The sequence below is a fragment of the Acomys minous genome (assembly GCF_964271855.1).
Source record: "Acomys minous genome assembly, chromosome: 18".
NCBI classification, from domain to species: domain Eukaryota; kingdom Metazoa; phylum Chordata; class Mammalia; order Rodentia; family Muridae; genus Acomys; species Acomys minous.
The window spans coordinates 1,075,775-1,103,566 of record NC_140501.1 but is presented as its reverse complement, the minus strand read 5'-3'; the positions used below and the strand labels follow the sequence as shown (position 1 = coordinate 1,103,566).

At 39.2% G+C, this 27,792-nt stretch overlaps 1 protein-coding gene across 4 annotated transcripts in view; it reads right to left on the bottom strand.

The window, feature by feature from the left end:
• Nucleotides 1–27,792, bottom strand: part of NALCN (sodium leak channel, non-selective) — a 298,865-nt gene that overhangs the window by 127,245 nt on the left and 143,828 nt on the right. For all 4 annotated transcript variants that reach the window (XM_084767995.1, XM_084767997.1, XM_084767996.1 and 1 more), the window contains one exon: nt 25,588–25,779. In XM_084767995.1, the coding sequence (XP_084624121.1) occupies nt 25,588–25,779 (192 nt within the window). The remainder of the gene's footprint in view (nt 1–25,587; nt 25,780–27,792) is intronic.

The window sequence follows — 27,792 nt, the reverse complement described above, 5'->3', positions numbered from 1 at the left end:
ATTCCTAACAGATTACTTATTTAGGTTTCCTGATGTCACTAACAGAAATGTATTATTTAAAAAGTGGATTACATTGTCTAAAGCATATAAGAGAACAGCCTTAATTTTGTTTGCATAGTATCCATTCATAAGATGATTTCAGCTGCCCTATTAGAAACATGGGATGCCTTAACAAACCTAAGTTTTTCTAAGGGATTCTGACAGGTTGAGGACTTGACAAAGACACTTCTTTTATCATGATACTTTTTAAAAATTTAAGGCATAGAGTCAAGATTGAAGAAGAAGCAAGACTGGACCACCAGGACATTCCAAGAAAGCCAGTCTTGCTGAAAGGAGTATCCTCTGCAAGCATGGAGCTTTATTCAGTTTGGGAACACCTGTCTACTTACGTACATGACTATGTATTCTGCATATATCGGTGTTCAGTAAATACTTCATAATAAGACTTTATGCTAATGTCTGAAAACAGTTATAGTCGTCAACAGAAGAAACCATAAGTAAGGTATTAAAGTTCAAAAACTGAAATTCAGGATAATAGACAGATAGCCTGAAGTCAAGATACAAAAAAAGTTTCACAGATTTGTAAAAGACTTGAGAGATTAGTTCTCAGAACTTATGAAATTCAATAATTATTATTATATTTCCTTACATTATTGAGTCATTGTTAAATCGTGATACTCATGCTAATCATTAATAAACCATGGTCAGTCTTGAATAATCATATTCTAGAATTAAAAGTTATTGTAAAGGGGAAAAATCTACAACTGACAGGATCCCAGGATTAAAGAGCCTCTACAGGTAATCTAACGTGGCTCTTCTTTTCTTAAAGAGCCAGGTTCAAAGATGTTATCAGATCAGTTCAAGATCATTCTAGTTTGTTATGCTAGTACAAGTTGTGGCCAGGTATGTGTCTTCCACATTCAGGACAGTCTGGCATCTGCCGCTGTCAGACCTAACCACAGTTAGAATATTTCCTTGAAGATGAGGACACAATAGCTCTTTTCCAAAGTGTGACTTTCAATGCTCAGAAGACAGGAGGCACATTTGAATAGGACACAATTCTTAAATGAATTTTTAAAAACTACATTTACTCATTCATCGGGCTGATCTACAGGGCTGCCTGTGCCATGGCGAGCACCTGGAGGTCGCAGAGTAACATAGGGAGTCATCCTCTCCTCCTGCCATGCGGGCCCAGGGTTTGTCTGCCCATATTAAATGATTCTTGAAGTGGCTGATTGTTTTCCCACTTCGTTTGTGGAGCACTTCTCTTGAGTTAGTCTTGCCTAAATTTCTTTACCTTACAAAGGTGGTTTCTTTTTGTTGTTGTTGCTCAAGGAAATGTGAAGTGTGTTGCTATTGATGCTTGCCTTCCAGCGTTGCCAGCGGCCATGATATGCTCTCCTTGTTGGGCTGTACGAGGGGCCACTCTTAGCTTTAACTCACTCTAAAATACTGTATCATTTAACTTAATAAATGTGTCAGCCTCATCAGGGAGGGAAATTATTCCTCATGTTGTTTTTTATTCATTTTCTCTGTTGAATATTTATTACCTACAAGCAGTACACGTTCTGGAGACGATTCACATGAAAACATCAAATTTCTGTATTTTCCCCTCAAAACTGCCATCAGTGAGAAAACTTTTGTACATTCTAGAGCCAACAGCAAAAGGCATAACAATGTCCGTGAGAGCAAATTATATTGGCTGTGACTTTCTCCCGAGGTAACAAAATAGTTTGTGATAAGGCCTAACAGATACCATTCCTGGAATTTTGTGGCCAAAATCCAGGTCTACCTTTCAAGTGTCTTGGCAACAAACCAACCTGTATATTTACATATACCACAATAACTTTTGCCAACATCCAGTTTTCATGTGAACAACACACACCCAGGGACATGGAACTGTGGGATTGTGACCTCCCGCTGTGAGACAAACAGCAAGGGCAAGACTCTGAGGTTATCTGCTTCTGTCTTGGAAAAGGAACTTGACTTCTGAACAGCTCATCTGGAAGTGAATATATTATACCTGAGAGCAAAGCTTTCAGTTAAAGTGGGATTTGTGTATAAATTGTAGCTTAAAAGCTGAAGGAAGAGGTAGCATCACTAAATATTTCTACAATAGCCTGAAATTAATTTGTGTTTTGTGTGGAGGGTCATTTGGTTTTGGTGAGTTTGTACTCAGAAGTTCCAATTCAGTGATAGTTTGAGACTGGGAGTTAAACATTCTCATTGAAATTTTGATTTTAAGGCCCATGCACCTGGAGGAGACTATTTAGCTTACATATTTCAACAAAGATCATTAGTAGCTGTTTGAAGTTATTTTTTATAAAACAACATTTGTTTCTCTAAGCTTATTTTTTTTAACACATTTTTATTGAAAAATAAAATAATTCATATTACATCTCATTTTCTATCCCACCCCATGCATCCTCCCATTCTTCCCTTCCTCCCACTTTCACCCCAATCCCCCTTCCCTATGACTGTGACTGAAGGGGACCTCCTCCCCCTGAATATGGTCTTAGCTTATTTTTTAATCTGGCTATCACACAAATAATAAAACTCATTAAAAAAAGAAGGCTTCACAACAAAACTGAGTGGTTTAAGTCTGTTCTTTACCCTCTGTGTTATTTTGTCTTACTCCCAGCAAACATCCCATTGATACCTGCACTTTGTAGCTTACCTCAGCAGCAGCTCCTTCCTCCTGATCTTCCTTGGACATTTACCCTACTGAATCCTCTGCTTCCTCTACTGACTCCGCCTCCCCTGCCTGGCAGGAAGTCCTGCCCTATTCTCTCTCCTGAACATCGATTGGCTGTTAGCTGTTTTATTGGCAGACCAGGAGGACAATTGGGGAGCAGAGTTTATAGACCATTTAGACAGGAAATCAGAATTTAAACTACATAATAACCTTATGCCAACAGTGGCTCATGAAGGTGTGCGGCATTGAGACGGAGAAGAGTAAGGCATGGTGCCATCTCCTAAAACATTTATAAACAAAAGGGAAGAAAATGAACATGATCAAGAAAGCATATGATGAAAACCTCATGTATAAAAGAAATACAATAGAGGACTAAGAAGGTAGCATGATGGGAGATAACTTGCTTAACATGCATGGAAAATACGACTAAACCACCATACTTGGTATCTTTTGAAAATATAACTTTAAATATTCCATATGCCACAATTTGGCATTCCTTTCTTTGTTCACCACAACATTAGGTATATATTCACCCATGGCTTTATACAATAGTTTTACAGTTTATTATATTGAGCATGCCAAATATGAAACTGCCCTTGGACCAGTTTAAATCTTAAATTTATTATGAAGTGGGTAACGAGACAGGGATTACTTTTCATTCTTTCTTTACAATAGACAATCAGTTGGTTGGGAACAGTATAATTGAGTGAAATCATCTCTTTTTTTCCTAATCTGAAATATCTTTTTATCATACATTACTTACTCATAGAGTCATGGTTCCATTACTTTTCTATTATTTTCCATCATTCTATTTAATTTCTAAATTGATTAGCAATTGCATATTTTAATAACTGTATGGTTATTAGTCCCTCTTCAAAACCCTTTATGATAAAAATTCATTTGTGTGTTTTTCCATAAAATATCCTGGTATTAATTCAGTGAGATCACATTAGAATATTTAATAAAAAATTGAAAATGTTCTCAGATATTTTCAGTATAGGATGACCTATTTCTATGTATTAATCCTCCATATGTGATTCTGAAAAATGATCTCTTTTTGTGTAATTCTTGCTCATTTCTACTATGTATTTAATGTTATTTTTTAAAGATTTATTTATTTATTATTATGTATACAGTGTTCTGCCTGCATGTGTGCTTGCAGGCCAGAAGAGGGCATCAGATCACATTACAGATGGCTGTGAGCCACCATGTGGCTGCTGGGAATTGAACTTAGGACCTTTGGAAGAACAGCCAGTCCTCTTAACCTCTGAGCCATCTCTCCAGCCCTTAGTGCTATTTTTCAAAAATAAAATCAAGACACTAGCATAGAATTTAAACCATAAGTTACAAAGAAACATTGTGGTGGGTTTCTTAACAAAAAGCCAAGTGGCAATGTCATGTGTGAATATCACACTTCCCCTGTTTCTGCACAGGGCATCATTCTTAAGTCAACCTCACACTCCTGTCACGTTACCCTGTTCAGTGTTTCTGGACTTACTAACACCATACATAGAGATTTACTGTGAAGCAGGACATTTAATTCCCACCAGACAACTCTTCACTTCCCTTGGCCTTCCCACAATTTTGCATTGAAATTTCTATTTGCTCTATCAGATCAGAAGAGCCCCAACCCCTCCATGGAAGGTGAAGGAACTTTATTTCTCTACTTTTTCTGTCTTTTTCATTCACACATTTACATTCTTGAGTTTGATAATATTGTTTGTTTTGCCTTTTGTCTTTAGGTTTTGATAAGCTGATTAAAAAAACCCAGATCATTATTTGATATGTTGATTAGGTAGATACTGCCCATTCACTACTGGGCCAGGTGATTCCCTCCTCTGCCCCTCCAAAGCTCAGATATCACAGAAGTACAGTGACAAAAGGTCGATGTTCAGAGTCAAATTAGGCTTCTTTCTTACTTCACATTGATTAATCAAAATCTCGCTCAACTTGTTCTCATCACTCGGCTGTCATTTTTAGGGTTCTTTTTTATGCTGAGATTATTCATATGCTTCACTAGGAAAAGAAAGACATTCTTCTACCTAAGGTGGCTGCCAGACTCTCACACGATTTATCCGCTGCTTGGAATCAATCCGATTCCACCCCGCCGTAGCTGTTCCTTTTAGAACCTCCAATTACCTGGCAGCCATCGGAATCCTATTCTCGCACATCTTTGTTTCCTGGAGTTGTCTCGCTGCCTGTTCTAATTTGGGCTAATTGCTTTTGAGACGTGTTGCATAGCTGGTATGATTTGCATTCCAAGTTCTTTATTTTGGTCCCTTATTCTCCCCAATGGAACTGAAAAATGCTGCCAAAACCCCACCCATAAATCTAGAGCGCTGCTTCTGAGTTTCACCTGGATTTCTTCTCTCTGCTTTGCTCTTGCAGTACAGGGAGGGGCTTTCAGGATGAAGAACATTTTCTGAAGCTGCGAGGAATCATGTGGGAACATCAGACTGTAGAAACCTCTTCAGTCCAGGTGCATCTCAGAAAAATCTTCACTGCAGCCAGAACCAATCGCTCCCTGATGTTTGCTTCTTCGAGTTATCTGACCTATCTTCAGTCTTCATTCCTTGGTCATGAGTCTAGTTTAGGACTTAGGTAACAGACTCCTCTTGGCTTTGATTCTCTGTATTCAGGGGAAAGGTGACCTCCGGAGTGTCCCCAACCTCCAGCCCTAAGACTCCTAGTCTCTTATTGAGTCTTTTTCTTTTTTCACACTCTTATGATGTGACATTTTTGCTTATTGTGATAGAAAATTAGCTTATTATGATAAAACATTCATTTTTGAGAATTGTAATTTTTATCATTAATCTCTTAAAATACACACACACACACACACACACACACACATTTCTTCTGTAAGTGAATGACTTCTACAATTCACGGGTTGTTGGCTTTTTCCATGGTTCTACATAACCCTCATTTGGAGGGATTTGAGATTAGTATACATTTTAGGGTTTTCTTTTCCAACCCTTTTCTTCTTAATCTTTTCCAAAAGACAAGTCTATGGGATGAGAAGAGCATGGACATCTTTCTTACTCTCTCTCAGTATCTTAACTACTATCCTTTCTCCATACTGATCGTTATTCAAATAAAATGATATAAACTTGCAGACCTTCCTGTTTGTAATTTTTGGTGCTACTTTTCAAGTCAGTTATTAATTGGTTTGCTAGTTTTCTGATGCTTTAGGCAGGCAGAACCTATATTTTTTTTTCTCGTGTTGTTTTACCTCTTTACTCTATACACGTAATCCAAATATCAAATTAAACAAGACTATACATGCCAGTCATTGTAAACTTCGGGTGCCACATGCTGCTAGGTGTGCCAGGAACGAGAAGACTAGTCCACTTTGCATGTGAAGTGAACTGCGAAGGTAGGGCCAGCAGCTTTACCACTTCATGGAAAAATTAAATCAACCAAAAACTGTATTAGGTTAATTTAAAATGGAATTTACAGAGGAAAAAAATCACATTGTTATAAGAATGTGGAGGCAAGTGAAGAGATATTTTCCATGCAGGTATGGGGGTGCAAGTAAGGGATTGCATAGTCACATGGGGATGTAACGATGTCCCAGAGAAGCAAGATTTCTGAATAAGCCGAGGTTGATCAAGAAAATGTGTTGAACAAAGAGATAGCACTTAGCTAGAGCTCATCCAATGGAGAAAGACATAAGCTTTATGATTTTCATCAGACATTTTATTCCTTGAGCATATGGGAATAAACCAAGGACAAGAACAGAGGGCAGAGGGTAAGACCGATAAGATAAGAAAACGAAGTAGTGGATTGCAAAAGGCATGGAAAAGGAGAAAACACACATAAAAGAGAAGAGCGAGGTTCAGGAGTCGCTGACCAGGCTGGAGCCCCATTGCACAGGCCGCCAAGTCCAGCCCAGGCCTTCCTTGGCACTCCGTTGCTCTCTAGTCCCTCGTCTACAATGTAGCAGAGACCTCATCTGAACTCCGCTCTGTTGTTTGCTTATTTGCACCCACAGCCTTGCTACTTTCTCTATTTTAATGTCCTCAAAGATCCCCTGCAACAGACTCCTCCAACAATGGCATTCTCGGTCAGCTCCACACCTCCGCTTGGAAACCGAGCGGACTCTCAAGCCTTTAATATCCCAAATCCTGTTCACGTCTGCCCCTCCCACATTCCTTTCTGTCTCCGAAAACAGCATCCGTTCCTCAGGTCACTTGGTCCATCGGCTGTTAGGAGAAGTTTCTTCTTTGTCACGGCCTCATATTCCAAATCCAATTTCATTGGCTATTTTCCAAAATATGCCATGGTTCTTGGTCACAGGATGCACTAATCCTCTGTACTCCCTGGCATTGCTATTACAGCTAAGATTATTTGTTTTCCCAAGGGATCTTAACCTTTATTGATAAATTTTCTGTTTATTAGTAGAATACTTACATAAAAATAAGACCACCAGAGAGGGATGAAAGAGAAGGAAGCCGGGATTTTAATTTCTTCTTCCTAACATTTGAACACTGAGGTGTTGGCGTTTGTGCGCATGTGTGCACATCTGTGGTAGATGGTGCTGTAGCACCATTTTCTATACCACCCTCCAAAGATCAGGTTCTAACCCAGAGTATCTTATTACATTCTTAGAGACAAAGCAAGTGTAGTATCTAATGTGAAATAAACAGCCTAAAATAAATCTACCTGGCAAAGCAGTTATCAACCTCTTTATAAGAAATAATGGATGGTATTTAAACTTTGATGACCCAATGCATATCTGTGTAATTTAGTATAGGTGGGTATCAACTTGAGTTAAATATAGACAAGTAGTTAAACAAAGTAGTACGGGCAGATAGCTTACAGGGTGGGTAATTTGTACCAGGTAAAAATCCCACCTTGTAAAGCACACAACTAGATATGGCTTCATTTTACAACATTTATTTCTATTACACAATCATTATCACCTTCTAACCTAAGAACATTCTTATTAAAGTGAAAGGAAAATGAATATTTACTTCCTACTCCTCCTGACTCCCCCATTCAGGACCATCAGTTTGCTTCCTATTTATGGCGATTTGTTTGTTCCGGACATTGTCTACAGATGTAAGAACATGCCACAAAGGCAGCATCCATCCTCAGTGGTACACATCAGCATCTCATTTTCTTTTACTGCCCAATAAAATCTCAGATAGACATTGCATTTTCTCTATTTATCAATTTTGAATATTTGGGGTGCTTCCATGTAGGTGGCTATTATGTATAATGATGCACCTATAAACATTTATGTGGATATGTATTTTTATAAATTATCTTTTACTGAATTGTTGATTACTTATATTGATGTACATGTATGCATACATATATGTACTTTTTGCTCTTAAAATACACATTAAAAATTTTTAAATGTGGAAGCAAATATAACCCACATTACCCTGTACAGCTGACAATCTTGCACTGATTTTCTTTATCCTTAGCCAGCTTCAAGAACACTCACTCTTCCTCTCTCTCTCTCTCTCTCTCTCTCTCTCTCTCTCTCTCTCTCTCTCTCTCTCTCTCTCTTCCCCAGAAAGATTTGCTTTCAAAATAAATTCCACTTGACATCTATAGTAAGGCAACCATTTACTGAGAGCGTCCCTGCTGTGCCTTACTACCAGACAGCCTTAAAATAGATTTGCTTTGACTAGGTTCTCTGAGTGCCCAAGTGACATCTCTTTTGGATATAATTGCCTTAATTATTCACCTACTCAGTTTCTTTGCTTCTTTCTTTTTCCCCAAATAGTGGTAATTTACAGAAGAGTTTATCTTCTGAGAAACCCAAAGAGCTCGTGAACCTTTAGTATTTTGCTAACATCTTGTTATTTTGTTATTTATGATCTTTTGTTTTAAACTTACTTGATTATCCCAAAATAACAATATTTAAAATGATGTTAATATTTAGAAAAGTTGGACTTATCTAATGTGATTAATTTTCTAAAATTATGTTGCTTGGTAAAATCATAAGTGGAAAAAAAACCCCAAAGGGCTGATGGAGAAAAGAGGCTAGGAAAACTCATTAAAATGGTGTTTAATGCATTTAAAATCTCACAGAAAAATAAAAATTGAGAGAGCAGCCTCTAACTGGCTGAACTGACTTGTGCATATATGTTCATACATACTATGGATTTGAAATCTGAATTAAAACAGAAATATTAAATTCTTGGCTTAACTTCTTTATTTCAAATTCCTTCTCTGGTTTAGGTGGAGTTCCATAATCTGTTTATTTGTGCTCTCCTCCTTCAAATTCCATCTCTCTTGTTTTTCTTTTCCCCTTAAGCTCTCAGGGAGAAAAATGTTAACTCTGTGGCGACTCTAACTCTGCTTTGCCGACCTTGAATATCCAGGGCACAGTGGGGTAGGTCATACCACAGGAAGACAGGCTCTCATCGGCCTGAGTCACAAAAGATGTCCTTCCAGGAAGGAACAGAGGAAAGGCTGCTGTCAAATACAGGGAGGACAGAGAATGGAAGCCTCATGCTCCAGGAGTCTGTAGAGAAACAGGAAGCCACGCATTGGCCTTGGAAGTCATGAGCAGCAGGGGAGATTGAATTGCCAGTGCCTAGTGTGCCCAGGTAAAGCCCTCAGCACCTGGAGGCCAGCTTCACCAAAAAACGCTATCATACTGTTATTCTGTGATGATTGCTTTGAGAAGAAAATGAGAGTACATATGTATATTTCATGAACATTAAGGCACAATCTGGGTAATGTTTTATATATTAACTTAGAAATCTGTCTTCATGATATTGCTACCCAGGGGGGAAACCTGTCTGTTACGTTGGCTTAGATAACACTATTCCTGTGTATTGTTATGATTTAAATTTTTTTTTGTTCATAAAATTTGGTTACACTTTGTATAGCTCAGAAATGATCTAGGAGAAACTATTTTGAGGAAATGCTACTTCTGGATACATGGTTCTGAGAGCTTGACATTATGTGTGGTGTGTATTCTTTTATATTTTGTATATAAAACATTATGTATATTTTATTTCATCTAAGTTGTCTTTTAACTATGAGTGTCTACTATTTTGTGACCCATTAAGGTGATAATAGCATTCATTTGGAAAACTTCATTTTGTACAATACACATCACAGTCTTTTTTTTTTTTTTTTTTTGGACTGGATCTTACCTACAAAAATTATAAAGTTTACAGTGAATGTTTCAGAGCTAATAGACACTACAAACTGTATTTTGGTGCAGTTGGATTCTCTGAGGATTTTATTTTATTGAATAAATAGTGTAAGTCACAGGTTTGGCAGGCAGACAGAAAGCAAGCTGCCGAGCAAAGCAGGTGCCTCACTCTGGGCCTTCTGTCATTACTTAGGCTTGAGTTTTGAATCAGAAGGTTGTTAACTGGATCGTGTTGTATCTCAGAGCTATGTATTGCTTTCTTTGTGCACAAAATCTTTTGCAATTAGAGATTTGTTGAAATTGATTACTATTTATATGGACAGAAGTGAAATATTTAAACATTAACATCTTCTTAAGACAATTACTCTGTATTAAATCCTACTGGCTTAGAAAACAAAGTTGGGGCAGGTGGTTTCAATTAACCTTGTTACTGCATTTAATGTTGGTCAGAAGGACTAAAGAGTTCTTTGCTCCCCACTCCCCAGTGAACGCACATTATAAGAACCTCAGTCTTATGACCTCACTCTCAGTCGACCCTGTATTTGATGCAGCCCTTCTTCTTTTCCTTCTTGGAAGGACATCTTTTGAGAGTCGGGCCAATGAGAGCCTGTCTTCCTGTGGCATGACCTACCCCGCTGTGCCCTGGGTGTTCAAGGACGGCAGTCGCTTTGCCTTTTTAAATCCTCAAATATGCTTATTGCCAACCCTTCCATTTAAGTGAGTGAAGGGCAGAACAGAGAGAAAAGCTGGTTATTACAGATGAGTAAGGAAAAGTTTAAATCTCCACCCATGTAACCAGCCCTAGATGTCAAAATGAGCTTGAACATAATTATGAGCGAAACACACATCAGAGCGTCAGGCCTCGCCTAGCAGCAAATTGCTTCAAGTAGAGTTCACGCTTAAATATAATTTCAAGAGTAGGAGAAAAAGAAGGTCAGCTCGTCTCCAAAATGATAAATAATAAATAAATAGATCACATCATTTTCCAGCTATGAAAAAGACATGTAGGTGTAGCTACAGGCCTCTCTTTCAGCCATGCATGGGGTGCTTTACATGACATTATGTACGAGGTCATGGGCTTGTATGGTTTTTCTAGGATTTTTTTTTCATCAGCAAAGAGTAAATGATATGCATGAAAATAGACTCTGATCCAGGAATAGCATCCGTGGGGGGCTCTGCAGCTCCAGAGCAGTAACTGTCCATCATTAAAATAATCTTTGCAATTACTCTGTAAAGAAGTGTCTGTAGGTGTGACTGCTCCTGCTGTTGATGAGAGATGAAAAGCGTGGGCGCCAGTGATTAACGCAGTCGACAGTGGTGCTGCTGTGCAGTTTGTTTCTGTATGTCCTTTTAGACATTTTAAGATCTAAAATTGCTGATCTCTTTCTATCATCTGTGTTATGGAAACAAATAATATTCATGCCTATTCTAAGCAATTCTCAAACACTTAAAAAAGTGTATGTGTGTGCATGTGTTCATGCATGTGTGTGCATGCGTGTGTGCACACACGTGTGTATGTATGTGTGTGTGCGTGCGTGTGTGTGTGTGTGTGTGTGTGTGTGTGTGTGTGTGTGTGTGTGTGTAGGGCAACCTGCAAACTTGTGAGTGCAAGAATCAGTTCTCTTTTTCTACTTAGTGGGACCCAGGAACATGACTTAATTGTCAGACAGGAAGCAAGTCCTTTGATCCATCCAGCACCATGCCAACCATTAAACATATTAAAAGAAACCAAAAGCCACCTTTGTCTAGCACAGAAAATATATGTGGAATTTCTATGTCTCCACTAATTAATGATATGTAGTTATTTTCAGTATTTTTTATTTGTCGACATAACCTCAATTCATTAATGGATTTTCTTAGAAAAGACACAACTTGTTCATTTTTATAGACATCTAAAATTGCAAAGCATTTCAAAAAAATATTTTAGAAACTTAAAACTTAAACGATAAACTCCCTGCACTGGAAACACTCACTTGGAGGAACAATATTAAGACAAAATGAATGAAATTCTCTTTTTTTGCCTCAGATATCTTTCTGTTAGAGCATGGTATTTTTAGTTGAAAGGTGTACTTCCCACCAATTATGTTAAAATCATTTTGATATGCAGCCATCTAGCTGACAGAACAAACAGCTGTGAAAATGAGACCTGGAGATTTATGCAAATGGAGAAGCTCTGAATTAATTTTCTTCATGGAAGAGACTGCCAAGCTTCTTGGAGTATTTATGCTCTATCTCTTAATTAGTAATTTTGCTAATGTCAGTCATATTAAATTTTCATAATGTAAATGATGCGTTTCATTGGCAAATATGTGCTGTGAGATTACAGATGAAAGCGGAGACTCTACATCCGATGTGGTTAGACTGAGTAACACGGTGCACTTGAGACACAGGTGTATGCTTTATTGTTAAACAAACTGAGAATTTTATAAGACTTCTTTGAGTGAGAAACAGAGACTCCCTAAGAAAATTTATTATGTTCCTTTCTATGTTCAGGAATAAGATTTGCTTCAGTTTAGCTTTAAACAGAAAGCGGTTTTGATCAGGGGAATGCTGAGACAGCTACATATTAAAGTAAACTGTATTTTAGAGATGGAATTTCCTTGTCATGGCAGCTCTGTCAACATGAGCAGAAACTTCTGTTTGATCTGTTCACACTCTTCCTGTACAGCAAGAGTGTGCTTAATTTTGCAAAGTACTGCACGTGAGGTTTGATAAAGTCACTCAGTCCTGCATCACTTGTATGTTCTTTGGTCAGATGAAAAATGACGATTTCCTATTTATTTCTGCTATGTTTACAAAGAGACTTAAAGAAACACATATTGTCTGGCCATTTATCTTAGACATACATATAAAACTTCAAAAATCAAAGCATGTAATATTGTTTCAATTTTTGCTTATATTTTAATATTTTGAAAAACTACTTGCTTAAAATTAATATTTAATTGAAATGATCTTTGACCAGCTTGATTTTTTAAGTAAAAACCTAGAATTGCGAATACGTATATGAGTACATTTCTGGGTGTACATAGGCATCCTTATCCTTAAAGTTTACCTCCTCATTTGCTTGCAGTTACGTTTCTCCTGGTAATAAGTAATTGTAGAATTTTACACACGTTTATTTACACGTCAGTCTCTTTTAGCAATGAGGATGCACACAGGGCCTTGCTGGCCACTCATTCTAACTAGTTATTGCACTTCAGAGCTAGACTGTAGAAAATATGACGATGTCAAAAGACCTAAATTTCTCATAGTTCAAGCAATAAATCTTTCACATTTTATAATGTAAATACTCCATGTTTATGTAGGCATATGTTTGTATCTGAGTTAAATACAGGGACCTAGCATTTACATATCCTCTGAGAAGTCCCCAGAATCCCAAACATTACACACTGGCAGAAACTATCTGCACCTGGCAAAACCATCGCCTGCTAGTCACAGGACAGACCCTCGTCAGCTGCTGTGAAGCTCTCATCCTCCCACCTGGGATTGAAATGAAAACAGATTTCCATAACATTTCTGGTTTTTTTTTTTTTTTAGAAAAACCAAAATAACAAAATTCTCACTGCATTATGCCATTTCCGATTTTACCTCAATTATTCTGTAAAAATGTACACAGATGAGTATAAAGCCACTGCTCTGCAATGTAAACATTTCCATATAGATGGACATCAAGATTTTGTTCAATGTTTTAAGGTGGTTGACGGTACAAAAGCATTTGCGTGTGTATGTATTCATGTGTGTAGTATGTTCGTGACTGTGTGTGTGTGTGTGTGTGTGTGTGTGTGTGTGTGCGCGCGCGCGCATGCACATGTGTGTACATGATTACACAGAAGTGAATGTGCACATGTATGTACATGCATGTGGAAACCAGCAGCTTACATCAAGTGTAGTTTCTTCATTGCTTCTCCATTTTATTTTTCGAGTCAGGGCCCCTTACCGAGCCTGGAGCTCAGTGATTGGCTGGACTGGGTGGCCATCACGGCCCTGTCTGGGTTTCGTTAGTGCTATGGTTATTTTCATGTGACCTAGGGAGCTGAGCTGAGGTTCTCATGCTTGAGAGAGAAGTACTTTTATCTACTACAGCACTTTCTTGATTCAACCAAATGATAGTCCACTTATCGTTTTTAAAATTATCTGTGTTATCTGTAGGCCCGGCTATCAATCAATTAAGACACCAACACTTGACACTTGTTACATTTTAAAATAGCCTTAGTTAACCTGGGGCAGGGCAGATATCAATCTTCTAAACCACCTAGTGTGGCAGCCATGGGATCCCTGCCTCAATCCCATGCCATCTGCTTCTAATAACTTCTATCAAGCTACCTCCCATCCAAAATCCCAAATACTTGCTCATGTTCTTCATCTGGGCTGGATTCTCCATCCACAGCTCGGGCCATGTGCTTCTTCTCCTCCAGCTAACCCATGGCGGCCTTCCTCTCTTCACTTCAGGTCTCCTTCTCCTGGTGGCAGCCCTTTTCTTCCCAGAATTCCTTCCTCTCTAAGCCTCACCTATCTCCTGCCCTGCCCAGGTGGGATGGCTTTTTATTAAGCAAAAGGTGGGTCAGACAGCAAGCAGTAATTAGCATCAAAATACATCAGATTATCCCAACAATCAACCTTTGTATACATTCCTTGCTATTTTCTTATCTTATTAGCATAATTGTATATGATCAGGATTTCGTTATGACATTTTCATGGAAGAGTATAATACACCTTGAGCATATTCACCTTATCTGGCTATTTTGCTAATAATAAGCATCTACATATGTAATTACCACTTCAATTGCTAAAAATGCTTTTGTGTTTGGACATTTAATAAGTGATGTCTCCTAGAGGAGTCAGGGGCAAGCGTGATATCAGGATCTGTGGTCTCCCAACAGCTGTGTGCATCACTATTCACTAAAAACAAAAATAGCAAACATGTCTCCTGCCCTTGGAATCTCCTTCCTGGCACAGGTAGTAAGTTAAAAGCCTGTTACCATAGTTTTGTAAAAGGTTGATAGTGATTATTTGACTTATTTTAAAATTCAAATTTATTTTTCTCCAAATTTATTATATTGTTTTAGACCTACACAACCCTTGGCCATCCATAATCAAATGCTATTTTTTTCCATTTCTGTATTTGCATAGTCTAAATATTTTTGTTCTAATTTACTAGGAAGACATCCTGGTGCACATTATGAGGGACTCTCTTTCAGCTTCAACATAGGTTATTTAATAATCATTTATTTAACTTGTCTTTCAACCATTCATTGTGATACCATCTGTTATTTTTGTAGCTGTGGGGACTAAATCCAAGGTCTGGTCTATAGTAAGAAAACACTCCACTATTGAGCCACATACCAGCTCTCTTTTTACTTTTCCTTTCAGACAAGGTCTCACTAAGATGCTGAGGCTGTCCTTGAACTCTGCAGCCCATGAAAGTTTCAACTTGAGAGCCTTCTGACTCAGGCATTGTTGGAACAGGCGCTCTCTCAGTCTCTGTCTCTGTCTCTCTGTCTCTGTCTGTCTGTCTCTGTCTCTCTGTCTTTGTCTCTGTCTCTGTGTCTCTGTTTTTCTCTCTCTCTCTGTCTGTCTCCGTCTCTCTGTCTCTGTCTGTCTGTCTCTCCCCCTCCCTCTCTCATGCTTCCGTATATAAACATGCAGGCCCATGTGTACGAAAACCAGAGGAGAATACTGAGTATTCTACTATTCTCTGCCTGGTCCCTTGAGGCAATACCTCTCAATGAACCTGGAGTTTGTTGCTTTTTAGCCAGGCTGCTGGCCAGTAGGGTTCAGTTCGTCTTCTTGTCCCTGCCCACCAGCACCCGAGTCGTCACAGGGGAATATGGCTATGTCCTGCATTTAAGTAAGTGCTATGTTCTTACGTCTGTGCATCAAGGGCTCTCACTCCCAGAGTCATCTCCTCAAGCCCCTTAGTCATATTCCTTATCTAACGTAGGTGAAAATGCTTCCTTGCTTGTAATCTCTCATTGGTGATGTCTCTTGCTGCCCCTCTTTCTTAATTTGTTTTTTTATGAGAGCATCTTGCAGTGCAGCCCAGACTAGTCACCAGCAACCTCCATTCCTATGCTTCAACTTCGAGAATGACAGGGGTGCACTCACCACACCATATTTGCACTACTTTGGACAGTGTTTTTTGAGGATTATATTCTATGAATGTAGCTTAAGTACATGTGTGTGCCCAACCCTCTATTTCTGCATGAAGTTCTTATTTTTAGGCCTCACATACAGAATGTGTTTATACCCAGTAGCTGTTACTATCTAGAACAGGACCGCTGGAGAAATGTCTTTCTAGATTTCATGAAGACTGCTTTCACTTCTTGGTACTTCATAGTCATTGTTAAGTATATGTGGTGATGTTGACCTTGGTGTATATTTGCCGGGGAATACTCTGTCTGTGTCTGAGTTGCCTAGGACACAGATGTTCTCATGGTGAGCTTTTCCAGAAGTTTTGGGTCTTGTTTTGATTTTCATCTAACTTTTAATTATTAATTTTATTATTTTTAATTGTGTGTAAGTTTGCGATACGTACATATGCCCCCAGATGCCCCAGATATTAAATCTTCCTGAAGGTGGATGTATGCATGTTTGTACGCTGCCCACTGTGGGTGCTAAAAGCCAAACTTCGGTTCTTTGTAAGAGCAGTGTGCAGCCTTCACCACTGAGCCACCTTTATAGCCACTGAATTGTGGTTTAATTTTATCTTTACTAATTATTTTGAATCTGTTCAACCTTATTTGGTTCAGCTATAATCCTTTGTATTCTGCTTTGGATGATGAAAATATAATGAACATTTTCTTTACTGTAGAATAGTCAGAAACTATCAGACAAACATGTTTGTCTAGTAGTAATGTACAAAATATACTTCTCCATTCTCTCCAAGATAGCATTCCCTATGATTCATTTTATAATTCTCTTATCGATTTTTATTTTTTATTTTATTCAATTTGAAGTGACTTGACTTGATCAATTCCCAGAGATGAGGATTCTGCTATTTGTCTAATTTGTTAGCAAAGTGTTTTTTATGACGTTTCATCTTAATATACACACTTTGTTGTTAAATTTCTAAAGTTTTCTTACAGAAACCATTTTCTCCTAAATACTAAAATGTACATTCCTTTTAGCATGAGGTAGGATTGGAGACTTTGCCAATTACCTTTTTCTAGTGATTCTGAATTATAGCATATAAAAGCCAAAATTACAACAACAACCAACCAACCAACAACAACAAAAAAATAAAAAACAAAACAAAACAAAACAAAAATGATCAAACAATAAAACCCCAGCAATAACACCACAGGCCTGGGTCTGAGCTGGCTCTGTTGCTTTGTGTGTCTAAGCTCCTACTATGGTGTTTCCCCACCCTTTTGTTTTGTGTTAAATGAGAATATAGGATGCATTCTGGGGGCTTCCATCTCCTTAGGGATCTCCTAGCCTCACATACAGATATTATCAGGGATACTTAGCAACACATACATGTACATATATAACTTATCTCATTGTGTTTCCTGGAAATTGGGGTTTTACTATTTGTTGACATAAAAGCTATAGAGGCATTCATCTGCAGGCTGTAGTAGCTTAGGATTGTGGCTCAATATGGTTTTGGCTATTCTACACAAGAGATGCATTGGAGGGAGAGATGGATCTATATATCAGCCATTAACAGGTCCTCTCTTTGGATCTATATGTGAAACTATTAATGATATGCTCTTTCAGATTCTGGCAGTGATTTGGCAAATGCTATTATTTTTATGATATCATCACTATAACTTATCTATTTATCATCTATCATCTATGCATTTATCTATCTATCATCATCATTATTAATCTATGTATGTGTGTATCATTTATTTACATATATTTATCTACCATCATCATTATCTATGTATCTATCAATCAATAATCTATATATCATCTACTTATCTCTGTACTTTTTGAAAAGCTGCAAAAGACCAATTAGGATGAATATTTTAAATTGTAATTGAGAACAACTCTTAAAGTTTTAAATTTTGTGTATAATAGAAGACCAAGTGGTTACTGTGCAGTCTTGTTTACAAAGGGACCTTTATGTGTTAGCCCACCTGACTATTGCTTAGGATGCAGTATGTGGGGCTAGAGATGCTCTCCCTGTTGTTTAAGAGTGATAACACCTGCTACTATGAGGAGACAGAGTGCTAGCCAGTTTGTTGTTACCTTCTTTCTCCCTTAGTCCTTATCAGTCATGTATTATCACTTTGTTTTATTTTATGGGTAACCGTAGGCAAAGATGAGAGACATCAAAGAACACAAATATAGGTTGTATTTTTCTGTACGCAAGAATAAACAGTATATTTAATAACAGACTCACCTTTGTTTCATGGAATATGTGCTTAAAGAAGTCACCGACAATTAGTAAGACATTAGTAATACTAATGATCCATATTTGGTGAGTTGAATAGAACACATTTCTGACTAATGTGATTATAATGTGCTAGTAAATAACCACTGGGGAACAGCAAATAAAATTTACCAAACTAAAGTGAAAGGGAAATCATTAAGGAATGAGTGTGAATGTTTTATCGAGGGAAGTAATAATTCCCACAACGGTCACCCAACTGACCATCGATGACAAAATACAACAGGAAGGGATGACCAACGCCACAGGACTCAGGAAGCAATAAAACCACTCTTAAAAGTATGCCCACAGGATATTATTTTATCGCTGTGCGGTTAGTGATGAATCATCACAAAAATAAATCCAATAGGAGCCAAAAAGCACCAACAGAAATGTCTAAAGTCAATATTGGAAAGGAAATAAAGTTATTTTTAAAGCATTTTGTGTGTGTGTGTGTGTGTGTGTGTGTGTGTGTGTGTGTGTGTGTGTAAGAAGGAGCGAGAATATAATTTCATTACTTTAAAATTTGCATTTAGTTGCTACTTTTTGTTGTGGAGTCACAGCCAGGCGTGAGTAGCAATATGATCTAGCAAATCAGATGGGACCTACTTTATGGGCCTGTGGAGCATTTGACACAATAATGGCCTCACAGAAAGGATAAAAAAAAAAACAAAAAACCATTGCTTCCAAAGGTGCCTGTGATTTCTCAACTGGTCATAAATTTTTGTCTTTGTTGAATAAAAATGAATTTTTATACAATAAACACACATACACCACTGGGAAATAATATGACCTACAATCTGATCTTCCTCAAAACAGTTTTGTTCTTTTTTTTTTTCTGGGATAGAAATATGCAATGGAGAGTGAAAATCTCTGGTGGTTCCCTGCTTCCCGGGCTGGTTCCAGCTGGTCACTCAGCCCTCCTCAGGTGGCCCGCCATCCTGCTTCCCGGGCTGGCTCCAGCTGGTCACTCAGCCCTCCTCAGGTGGCCCGCCATCCTGCTTCCCGGGCTGGTTCCAGCTGGTCACTCAGCCCTTCTCAGGTGGCCCGCCATCCTGCTTCCCGGGCTGGCTCCAGCTGGTCACTCAGCCCTTCTCAGGTGGCCCGCCACCCTGCTTCCCAGGCTGGTTCCAGCTGGTCACTCAGCCCTTCTCAGGTGGCCCGCCATCCTGCTTCCCGGGCTGGCTCCAGCTGGTCACTCAGCCCTCCTCAGGTGGCCCGCCATCCTGCTTCCCGGGCTGGTTCCAGCTGGTCACTCAGCCCTCCTCAGGTGGCCCGCCATGTCCCTGCATTCCGAATCTCCGATTTACTTATCCTTCCAAGAAATGTCATTGTCCAAATCTATTTCAGGCCTGCCCCAAATCTTCACAAAACACGCATGGAAACGTTATTTACTCGTGAAGCTTTGCAGACCTACTTTTCTCGGAAGCAATCTCTTCTTACTATTAAAGTGAGGTTACATTTGGAGTCACAGCAGTCACACGAGTAACACAGTTCCAGAACTTTCAAATGCCCACCAGGGCTCCCTCCACATTACTTACAAATGCATCTATCTAGTGTAAGATTACTGCACCTTTTGGCACTCCTCTCACCTTGTTACATGAAGAACAATGATAAGATTATGAAATATAACAGACACATGATTAATTTAGGCTTCATTATTGAATGATTGCATGCAGTATTTTATGGGGGAAAAGGCTTTCAGTGATTTAGAACGTGGGGGGCGGAGACATGAGGACCTGAATCTCAGAAAGGAGAGCAGTAAAGAACTGTGAGCACGGACTCAAGCGGGCTGTGCCCATCACAGCCCAGCCTTCTCTCAGAAATAGCTGACGGAATGCCTCTTTCCCCTCTAAAATTCATTACGGAATCTTTGTTTCTGATCACGAGTAGAAAAAAAGCAGGAGTTAAAAACAACAACAACAACAACAACAACAACAACAGCAAACCCACAAAACCCCAGCACTCGGTGTTTACCATCCCTAACCCTCCACCAAAGAGGGAGTGAAAGGGGAGGGGGGGGTAGAGGTGACTGAGTTGAATGGGAGAAGTACAGATGCATGGATATTATCTAAGTACATTGTGTGCATGTGTAAAATTACCCAAACAAGAATTTTAGCTAGGTTGTGACAAATGCTTGTTTAAAACTTAGTTATCATCCTAAGAAAATAACAGAAAGTCCAAGTTCACAAAATTAAGAAGTGCTGGTTGAGGTCCCTCCCTAGGGGGATTTATGAGGTCTGTAAACCTCTGATTTGAGTGTTAGGTCAGACAAAAGGAACAAGCCACAGACCCCTGGGAGCTGAAATACTTGAGTAAAGCTGCTTGCTCTCACGGTATAGACTGGCTAGACAAAGAACTCACTAATATACATACATACACACACACACACACACACACACACACACACACACACACACACACATATATATATATATATATATATACACATACATACATACATACATACGTATATATCCCTGCAGTACTGGGTATCTATACCCTGTGTATGCTAGGCAAGTATTCTACACTCAGCTTTCTTTTAACTTTTGTTTCAAGACAAGATCTCATTTAGTTGCCTAGGTTGGCCTTAAATTCACTCTCTAACTGAGGCAGGCCTTGAACTTGCGGCCTCCTTGACTCAACTGCTAAGTAGCTGGCATTATAGGATCATGAGCTTCTTTTCATAGTGCTCATATATTTTGCATTTTTGATATATTTCAGAGCAAAATAAAAAACATAGTAAAAGGCAAAAGAGTGAATTAAAAATAAATAAAGATATCAGCAGTATTAATTGAACTAATATTGATGGAGGTATAATTAGCTTTGAATTTATTACAAATATACTCACCAACTCTAACTAAATGGCAAATAGAGTTAAAAAAAAAAACCAAAGAGCACATGTTTCTTTAAAGATTTCAGTAATTCTTTCATGACAAATAAAAGGATGGTTAGTCACGTCAGTGGTTGAAAGGAAACATGGTCATTCATTTTAATTAAGATTATTATAATATTTATTGTTTTTACAGTATAATGATTCTCTTGCACATGATTTTATAACTGAAAACTTGATAGGGCAAGTAGGACAGAGGTCAACATTGTGTTTATTTCTCAATCACTTTCTATTCTACTTTTTGAGATGGTCTTTCACTGAACCTGGGAGCTCACTGCCACAGATGGACTGGCTGGTCAGTGAGCTCCAGGGATCCACCTGTCTCTCCTCTCTCAGTAATGACATTACAGACACATGATGCCCACAGACTTCTGCATTAGTTCTAGGAATTAAAATGTTAGTCCTTATATTTGTATGGATAGAGTACACTAGACTATCACTCCAATCTCCCTTGTGTGATTTTCTTACACACTTTTTTAAAGACTGTATGCTTTGGCGAGTACTATGAAAAACACAAACTGTCCCAAGCACCTACCTACTGCATAAGAAGAAAGAATGGGAAAGAAAGAAACAGGAATTATGGCTCAGCCAGTAAAGCACTTGCCATGCAAGCTAAGGACATGAGCTTGGGATGTGAAACACTTTGTGTGCATTAGCATTCCTAGAACTCACATTAGTACCAGGGGCGCTAACTAATACTTCTCTTACCCGAGAGCTTGGAGGGGAGAAGGGAAACTTGTCACAGAGGTTTGCTGGCCAGACAGTGTAGCCACAACGTCAAATTCCAGGTTAAGTGAGAGACTGTGTCTCACCAAATAAGGTGTAGAGTATTATAGGAAGACACCCAACATATACTGGCATCGAAATGTGTACACACGGGAAACCATGCCCTCATACACACATGCACACCCATACAAAGTCCACAACATAAACTTAATAAAATAACTTCCCACTTGCCCAAACTAAAAGGTTTTGTGGGATGCGCTTGTAATTCCAGCATTTGAAATTGAGAGGTGGAGAGAATGGTTCCCTGGAGCTGATTGGCCTGGCCAACTTAATGAGGTCTCAGTCTGTAAGAGACCCTGATCCAAATCATAAGATGGGTAGTATCAGAGAGAGAGAGAGAGAGAGAGAGAGAGAGAGAGAGAGAGAGAGAGAGAGAGAGAGAGAGAGAGAGAGAGGAAGAAACTGCTGTGTGCTTTTAACCATCTTTCCTGATGTGTCACCATCCCCTTGGTCCATGATTCCCTTTGAGTGGTTCTTGTAAAATTTAATTATGTCTTCAGGGATTTAACTTATGATCATGCTCATACACAGGAATGCACGCCTCCCTTCTCTTGGTGTCACAGGTCAGGATGTCAGCATTGCCACCGGCTCAGTGATAGAGAAGGGGCAGAAAGGTTGGCCTGCTTTCCTTGGGACATTGGAGTGATCAGGGAGAAAGGCATGGTGGCGTCACTGGATATCTGACTGGAAAACAGAGGTAAGCTTAAGGAACAAGGCAGGGAAAGGCTTAGATGTAGCTGGTGGGCAGCCCAGGCTTCATGCGGGTCCACTAGTAAGGGGAACTGGCTCTGACATGGACTCTGTTGCCTGCTTTTTCTATCATTTCCCTTGACAGGACTGCCTTCCCAGGCCACAGGGGAAGAGGATGCACTCAGCGCTAATGCACTTGATGAGCTGGGGTGGGTAGCTAGGGAGGCTCTCTTGTTCTGAGGAACAGGGGATGGTGGGGCCAGGAGGAGAGGAGGGAAGGGGCCACACTTGGGATGTAAAGTGAATAAGCAAATAAATTAATTTTAACAATTCTCATTCCAAGAGCTTTTGGATATAACCAGTGCGATGAAATGAAAGGAGGAGGTTAAACCATGAAATTAAAATAGGGTGGCCTGTAAAGGACTACCCTGTCTACGCTGCCTTTGTTTCCCCTGTAGAATTCCTTGTGGTTAGAACAGTGGCTGATATGGTGGCTTTCAACAGCATTCTGAATCAGATCAGAGGGACAGACGGATATTAGACAGTATTATCTCCAGTGCTGCAGAGTAAAAGTCGGACACGCACTCATGAGGAGACAGTGAGGAGCTACAGGAAGAGAAGATGTGATTTCTTACATGTCCCAATCATAGCAGGAAGAGCTGACCCATCTGTGGAGAACCTATGAGTCACACTTCGGGACGCATCTCAGGCAGCCTTCTCCTTGCTGATGTTGCTATGCAACCTGGACATTGCGGCTCACTAGAGGGAGCTGCAGCCAAGGACTCAGTCCCACTTCATTGAGAAGCCATCCTCAAGGACACTGATGATCTCCTTGGCTCAGGCGCCTCTGCTGGAGGTTTTGTGCTACGAACCCAACCAGAGCACCTTTGAAGACAGTTCTAGATCATTGCATTTCCCTTCCCTTCCCTTCTGATGACCTTCTCCTCTCTAATAAAAGACAGGACCTTTTGTTTCACAGCTTCTCAGATGCAAAGGGCCCATCCGCCATGTGCTACCCTGTAGATCTTCCTGCTCTCGGCTCACGCTGTTCTCCAGGAAGAAGAGCTGAGCTTTCGAGGGCTTCTTCTGACTACCCCTGTGTGCCGCTGCCTGGACAGCACAATGTCTAAAGCCAACCTCTATGCTCATGTTCTGAATTTTGCCTTCTCCCTCACTAGGAACCCAGAGCCTTTGTCCTTCTTATGACATATGTTTTTAAATCCCACCCTCCTATAGATTTCTCGGGCTTCTGTTTTACTCTCACCACTGGTTATTGTGATGGTTGGGTTTTGGCAACCTGACACAAGTCTAGACATATCTGGGAAGTGGGAATCATAATTGAGAAAATGACTCCATAAAGTTGCCTGTCAGCAAATCTCTGGATAATATTCTTTTTTTAAAAATTAATTTATTCAGATTACAACTAAATAGTGATTGATGTGGGCGGGCCTCAGCTCACATCTGGGCAGCACTACTCCTGGCCTGGTGGTCATGGGTACTGTAAGAAAACAGACTAAGCAAGCCATGGAAGAAAGCATTGCTCCATGGCGTTTGTTTCAGCTCCTGCCTTGGCTTTCCTCAATGGACCGTGAACTGGAATGTATAAACCCTTTCCTTCCCCAGTTGCTTTTGGTCATAGTGTACAACAAGGCAATAGAACCTGTGACTAACAGTGTTATTGACTATTCTTTCTCTTTCCCCTGAAAGCTTGTTTCTCATGGACCATTTGCACATTCTATACCAACAGCCCGATGCTATATTAGGCCACAGTATCTCTCCCGAGGACTCACCAGTCAGGTAAGCCTTTGTGAACTTTTCCATCCTGGTCATGGTCTCCCTACAGTGTTCTAGAGTGCCATGAGCCTGCATAGCTGTACCCTTCCCCTGTCTGAGAGGTTTTGAAGATGTAAAACTTAGTTCTATCTATATAGTTGGTACATCTTCTGATTCACTATGGATATGCAACAAATGGATATGTGTATGAATGAAATTTTTATCAAAAAAGGATAAATTCCAACAGTGACAGCTAAATCACAATTTTAGAACACAAATTATTTAAAAACTATCATCTTGCCAGGCCCAGTGGCGCACACCTGTAATCCCAGCGCTCAGGAGGCAGAGGCAGGCAGATGTCTGTGAGTTTCAAGGCCAGCCTGGTCTACAAAGTGAGTCCAGGATGGCCAAGGCTACACAGAGAAACCCTGTCTTGAAAAACAACAAAACAATACAAAGCAAAACAGAACACCAAACCACACACAGACAAGACCTCAAAAACAACCCCCCAAAACCCTATCATCTTAATACCTTCATTAAAAGTATAAACCTCACTACTCTCAAAGCTTAGCTTAAAAGAACATATTTATCCAGTTTACTTCACCATTCCTACAAACATATGTCTTATTATTTCAACTTATGGTGAGAGCCCACACTGCCCTTGTCTTGGTCACTACATTGCTATGTTTTTCAGTCTACATGGGTCCTTGTAGTCAGAGATAGAACCCTAAGCTCTGCTTAGGGAGCCGTTTGTTGTAATTTTTCCTTACCTGTTGTAAATTTTAACATGAATGCAGATGTCTGATCATCTCCTACTCAAATTTGAGGTCTATGAATTATATAAAACAAAGTTTGCCTTGAGGTTAGTCACAACATATACAAGATGGGATATAATAAATATGTTGTAACTCACAAAAATGGACATTCTGATTAAAACTCTTGCTAAATTGTAATTCACAGACGTAAGGGACCATTGCTCCCATTTTCTTTTACTGGTGTTTTGTTGCATTCCAAAATATTGTTTCCAGAATTTTAGAATTGATGTGTATTCTGGCGGTGCTAAAAATGTATTCGAGTTCCTGTATCCTGTATAAAAGGCTGTTCAAAATAGTAGAATTCGACAATGTCAGGTTATCTAAGATATGATAACGCTTTTGAACCATGACTAAAATAAAATTCCCTGGATGTTAGTCACCATTGCTAAAATAAGGAGAATGGATTAAACTGGCCAAGTTTCAAGTTCTTACCCTCGGAAATGTGGTGAATCTGTCCAGCTCCTCAACGAAGCAGAACATCTGTAAGCTAATGGCTGACATAACAATCAAGAGGCTGGCGGTAAACACCACCAAGCTTCCAAGTTTCTTCCCAGGACCAAATATCTTGTACACAAAGTCTTCCAGTGCAGGTGAAATCTTAATAAGCCGGACCACGCGAAGAACCTAGTCGTGGAGAAAAAGACATGCCAGAAACAGGGTTTTAAAGAAATCTGCACTACAGTATCATTTTCATGGTACTTTGTAAAACAGTTGTGCTTTTTTCTTTCAATCTAGAGACTAAAAATAGTAATATGGTCTCTAAGAGATCCCTAGCATGTGGCCTCCCATACAGTGAGAACACAGCAAATATGATAATTCAAAAATGGTATTAACTTGTACATGCTGCTGAAATAATACTGATATTTTCCCAGTGCTTAGAGCCTAATTAATGGTTTAATTCAGCATCAGTTCTGTTTAATGTATCCTAAAATAAGCCGTCCTAGGTATTACACATTAATAAATGGAAAAAAATCAAACTTCTATCAAGGACTGGCTCAGACTCCAACTCCAACACCCAGTTTCTCCTTCTTTTAAATAATATATCTTCCTGGGTTTTATCCAAATAACCGCCCTGGGGAAACAGACTCTACTTTTTAGCTTTTGTATCCACACTCTGCAGCTGAGTGTACACAATGGACTAGGCCCAGGATTTCCAGATATGAAAAGGAGAGACTTGTAAAACTATGGGCATGGTAAGACAAACTCGCCCCACATGGAAGTATTTTCCCTTTCTCCGGCCTAAAATTGGAAACAGATGCGATGGTGCCTATGAACCCAAACTGAAAGACTATGTCGTCTTTGTAAAGACTATGAACAGTCAGATCTAACCTAACAGGCCGGATCTTTTGAGGATCTCACAGAACCAATTTTTCCTTGGTGTTCACCAACTGCCAGAGAGAAACAAGCTTCAGTTTGAGAAAACCCTTCTGCTTTCCTGTATTTGCTTAACTTTTCATCTCTATTCCATAGATGTTATTCATTATAATATGTATTTATTTGGAAGATAGTCACAAATCCAACCCAGAGACAAATTAATTAATAAGCTAGTTTTTAAATTGAAAATATTAATTATGTGCCAAACATATGGAAAGGTTATTTTATAGTACTATTACAAAAGAACATAAATCAATGACTCTCTTAAGAGAATATAATATGATTAAGAGGCATAAATTGAGTTGAAATATGGCTCCATAGTTAAGAATGTTGGCTGTCCCTATAAAGAACTGTTTTGAGTTCCCAGCATAGACATCAGGTGGCTCACAGCCACCTACAACTCCTGTCCTAAAGTATCTGACACCCTTTTCTGGCCTCCACAGGCACCAGGCATGCATGTAGTATACATACATACAGACAGGCAAAAGATCCATGCACACAAAATTAAAAAAAACATTCTTTAAAAAAGTATAAGTTGATATGTAATAAAATTCTTAAATAAGCATCAAAGAAAGATGCCATTTTTCACTAGATGTAAAGTGTTACTGTTTTTCAAGTGCCTCAAATAAGTAAATAAAAATGTTGTTAACTAATATGTGACAGGCCATCAATCATAAAAGGCATTCCAAATTTAGAAATACTAAATTCATTAATTGTGCTATTAGCTTAAATGAAACATTATGCATAGAAGGGCAGTTCTGGATGGCTCAGCATCAGCAGGGGACAAGGTGGTCAGGAAAAGATGGATATCTTATTTGGAATACAGTAAATACAGGGATACACTTTAAAAGTGAGATCTTAATGTTTTACGGCTGTAAAGTAACCTGCTTTTGCCTCTCCACTGTTCCTGACTTGTCATACTTCTTGACTTTCCCTTGTGAAATTGTCTCTGCTGTATGCTTGGACCATGAAGCATAGGCAGAACCCCCCTCCCCCCCAAGTTCCATGACACAGGCCTGGCTAGAATATCCAGTTATCCTCAAGAAATTTGTTGGATGCCTCAATTAGAGATTTGGTTGCTGTTTCCTGTTTGTTTATCTCCAATAGGCATCATTGCAAGAACCGTATAAGGTCTGAAGTTCTGGGAAGCCATCTTTTTCCAACCACATGGAACAGCCTACTGAAGAAGGAAGTCAGCATAAAAGTAAAAAAAAGGGTGCAGTCCCTGTGAGACTTTTGCCACATATGAAGCCTTTCCTGCCT